The following is a 4205-nucleotide window of genomic DNA, read 5'->3' as shown; positions in this document are numbered from 1 at the left end:
TTTTTTTAAAAAAAATAATTTGATCCTCCAGGTTTTTCTTTACACAATTGAGCACTTTTGAGCTCAAATTAGCACTTAATTGCATCTTTGAATTTTATGCAAAAAGTTTATTTTGGTTCCTTTATTTTTTTGGTTTACAGGTGTTCAGTTTCTTTAGTTTTCAGAAATTCAATTTTGATATCAAAGTTAATTTCTCTCATTTTTCAATCTTTTTTTTGTTAGGGAAGAGAGAGGGGGACCACCGAATTCCGGCAAAGAGAGAAAAAGTGGTCGTTGATAATGATTCCAGCCACTAAAATGGTTGAAACTAGTGTCAATAGATTCGATTTAATGAGGAGGCTTTCACCTAGGTGTTTTTTTTCCTTCTACTTGCCCAAAGAGGCAGATATGACTATGATAATGTTATTGGATTTTGGTTAATTTTGGTTTTTTGAGCTAATTTTTTGTTTTATTTTTTGAGATTATAGATAGATTTATCAAGGTGTTTAAGGTGTTTTCTAAATGTTTTGGATCAAAATAAATTAAAAATTGGGTTTTCATATCAAAAGAATCGATTATTTTTCCGGCAACCTCTGATCGCTAGATTCTACACAGCAGATGACGAATGACTTGTCAAGACGCCGAACAACTTGTCATCCGCCCGTTAAGCAATTAAAAATATTAAAGCTAGGCACAGGAGTGTCGTCTAGGCTGCAAGGCCCACACGCCCTAGGTTGGTGGTTTTTACGGTCTAATGTGTTTGGCTCCTTTTTTATTTTTTATTTTTTTGAAGTTTTGTTGTTTTATGTTTAGGTTAAAAAAAATAATAAAAGAAATCATTGAATCCAATTGAATTCATGAACCAGGTTGTAGGTTTAATGGGTTCATCCATAGCATTTGAACTGTTATTTTTTTTTAATACTTTTTTGTCCCTTGATTTTAAAAAATATAATTTTACAATTTGTTATTGATGATCTGTTTTATTTATTTATTTATTTAGTTCAAAACTAAAAAAAAAATTTCATCTTTTTTATCAATGATCTGCTCATGCTATTTTAGCCACATGTGTCTAACATGATTTCTTTTCTTAAAAAAAAATGTTTCATACAAAAAATTCTCATGTGCTTTATCGTTGTGTAATTAAATGAAAAATAATTTTTGGTATAAAAATTTATTGAATCTAATGACATGCATGTCTTGCATCATGAGTTTGGTTTATTGACTCTAGTTCATTTAAGGTTTTTAGTTAAGTTCTCTTTTTTATCATTTTCATTAAACATTGAGTTAATAAGAAGATTAGATTTTTTTATTTTTTTTTCAAAATTATCCTGACAAGTCTTGCATGTCAATCTAGATTAACCCAATGTACCTTCATTTCAATATTAAATAAAAATAGCATTAAATATATAATCAAAATCTCTTCTTTTTTTTTTCTTTTTTTTCAGAGGAGACGTTACGGATACCTAAATTTTCTTTATTTCGTTTTAAATTTTTCTTTGTCCGACCTACTGTTAAGCGCTTGTCAATAGAATAGGCTAGTAGTAATAGAAGTAAAATGGATGATAATTGTGTAATTATAATTATGGGTACTGACTACTGAGTAGGGCCATTTTCACGTGATGACCACTCGCAGTTTGCCATAGGCCCACGGTAGTGTACTTGAATATTTATATAGCCGCCTGTATTTCCCTCTCCATCTCTCGAAACAATTTGTTTTTTTTTTTTAATATTTTGGAAGTCTGAAACCCCTTTTCTACCCTATAAAAAGGGTAATGAACTCATCAATTTCTTTAAGCAGCATAATTTCCAGGACAATTACTTTCCTCAGCTTAATTCTCCGACGTCCATAGCCATGGATTTCTTCCATTCTCAAAACCAACACTCGCCAAAACACCAAAACAGCAGCAACAAGAAAAGGCTAACACATGACCAAGTGAGGCTCCTTGAGAGAACCTTCACAACCACCAAGAAACTCGAGCCTGAGCTTAAGGTCCAGCTTGCAAACCAACTAGGGGTGCCCCCAAGACAAATTGCTATATGGTACCAAAACAAGCGAGCAAGATGGAAGACACAGAGCCTTGAGCTTGACTATAATTCACTTCATGCGAAACTAGAGGATGCATTAGCCGATAGGAGGCGACTAGAAAGAGAAGTGGTACAACTTCAAGAGGAGTTGAGGAGGGCTCAACAAATGGTGTTCCACTTGAACCAAGGACCAGCTCAACCTCCTGTTAATGTTTCTTCTAACTCCTCTTGTGATGAGGGAGGCAGCTCTAGCTTGCACGAGGAAGCGAATGGTGAGGTCTTGCAACTTGAAGAGCTCTATGCTTGTTTGTATGGCGCTGGTGGGTCAACTTGGGGTTAATTAATTAGGTGCGGCAACAAATGTCATCTGTCATAATATAACGACTCATCAGAATCAAGTGCTGATCGGCACCATGAGTGGAGAAACTCTTAAGTGGACCTAGTTCATGTGATAGCTCACCAACAAATTAAGTATGAGACGTTAATTTCACAAATATTGGAGTCTACTTTGTTGTGGATATCTAATATATATATATATATATATATATATATACTGCCTATGATTGATGGTGTCTTGAGTGTTGGAGAGACTGACTTGTTATTAATTATGATTAGTGGCCCTTGATGTTACTTCCAAACCATCAATTGTTCTCTTAATTTTCTTCGAAAGTAAGGCAAGGTAAGGAACTGGGAACATTACACAGATTGAAATTAAAGCAGAGATGAATTATTATAAGAGGAATTATCAAGGATGTAAAGATTAGTTAATTTCTTGCCATGTTTTTGTGTATTGTTAGTCCTGTAAGTTCGTATCAGAATATCTATCAAGTAAAGTTGAAACTCAGATACTGTATGCTTAGCTAGTTAGATAACTATATATCAGTGAGGTCAAGATATTCTCAAAGTACCAGTTTTGAATTGACAGAGATGAAGAACTTGTATTTATGCACTCTGTAATTAATTTGTTCGTACAGTTAATGAGAAGCTGATCCCATTTTCTCCAAGTGATCTGAATTTGTATTGGTAAACTGAAGCATAAATTCAGTGTTATGGAAGAGAGGTGGATAAAATGTTTGTTATGTGGTGACAAGGGAGAGAAATTAAGATATAAAAACAAAAATGTTTGCTACTGTGTTTGTGTTTTAAGAAAACTAAAGGAAGAAAAAAGGTTTAATAATTATAATGATCATCCTGTCTAATAAAAAATCTTGCTTTTTCTGCATAAAAATATAAAAATAATACTTTCAAATAATTATTTTAGCTATTTATTTGGCTATAATATAAAAATTAAAAATACAATATTTTTATTTTGATTATTTTTTTAGCTGCCTTGTTGGAGATACTCTAATGATATAAACAATTAATTAATGCTATATACCTCACAAAACCAACTTTTATATTTTATTTATTTAATGAAAAAACAAGATTTCTTAAGTTAAAGAAACACTCTTCTCCTAGTGAGAGGAAAGAAAGCAGGATTGGGAAAACAAGACTCATAATAATAATAATAATAATAATAATAATAATCCTGAAATCCCACACATTCTTGGTTCACTTTATTTTTTCTTTCAATTCTATAAATTTATAAAATAAATGCTATTTCACTTTGGATATGATAATTAACCCTTTAATAATTCCTCTCAAAATGGGCACCAAAGACTACTAATTTTTTAACTTTTTTTTTTTTCATTTAATTTGTCAGAGTGCGTGTCTTGGGTGGATAGTTTGTGTAAGTTGAGTTATTCTTGACAGGTTATCTTACCTGAAATCTTAACTAGATGTGGAAAATAAATCCTAAAGAAAGTTCAAACTATACATTTATTTTATTTTCTTCGAACCTCTGTTTATTTATTTTTAATTTTCTTTTTAGTTATTTTTTTTAGGTGAGAAGGGAGATGAGAAGGAAGAGGAGCAGAGAAGGGCCACTGGTTTGGAGTTGGTTTTTTTCTCCGTCACGTCGATGATCAGACTTGATTCAATCAAAGCTGTGTGGGGCTCTGCTTTGACCAGAAGAAATCTACTATATTTTAAAGCTTGGATAAGCCAGCTGTGTGGGGCTACGTATTTTTGCTGCAGCTTGGACATTTTGGAATTCTCTTGTGTCACTGCTTTGCACACTCCAGCCAGACTCCGTGTATTTCACAATATTATAATTCGGCAGTAATTGACATTTTAGGCACGTACGCACGACTGTGTATACT

General features: G+C 32.5%; 1 protein-coding gene across 1 annotated transcript; it reads left to right on the top strand.

Annotated features, from left to right (window-relative positions):
• Window positions 1-1693: 1693 nt before the first annotated feature.
• On the top strand, window positions 1694-3008 carry LOC7460798 (homeobox-leucine zipper protein ATHB-52). Its single transcript, XM_002317441.4, has one exon. It carries the CDS (start codon window positions 1832-1834, stop codon window positions 2342-2344), a length of 513 nt encoding a protein of 170 aa, XP_002317477.2. The 5' UTR covers window positions 1694-1831; the 3' UTR covers window positions 2345-3008.
• Window positions 3009-4205: the final 1197 nt, after the last annotated feature.

Source organism: Populus trichocarpa, chromosome 11 (assembly GCF_000002775.5).
Source record: "Populus trichocarpa isolate Nisqually-1 chromosome 11, P.trichocarpa_v4.1, whole genome shotgun sequence".
Classification (NCBI taxonomy): Eukaryota; Viridiplantae; Streptophyta; class Magnoliopsida; order Malpighiales; family Salicaceae; genus Populus; species Populus trichocarpa.
Note: the sequence above shows the minus strand (reverse complement) of the source record. Positions and strands in the feature narration are given on the sequence as shown.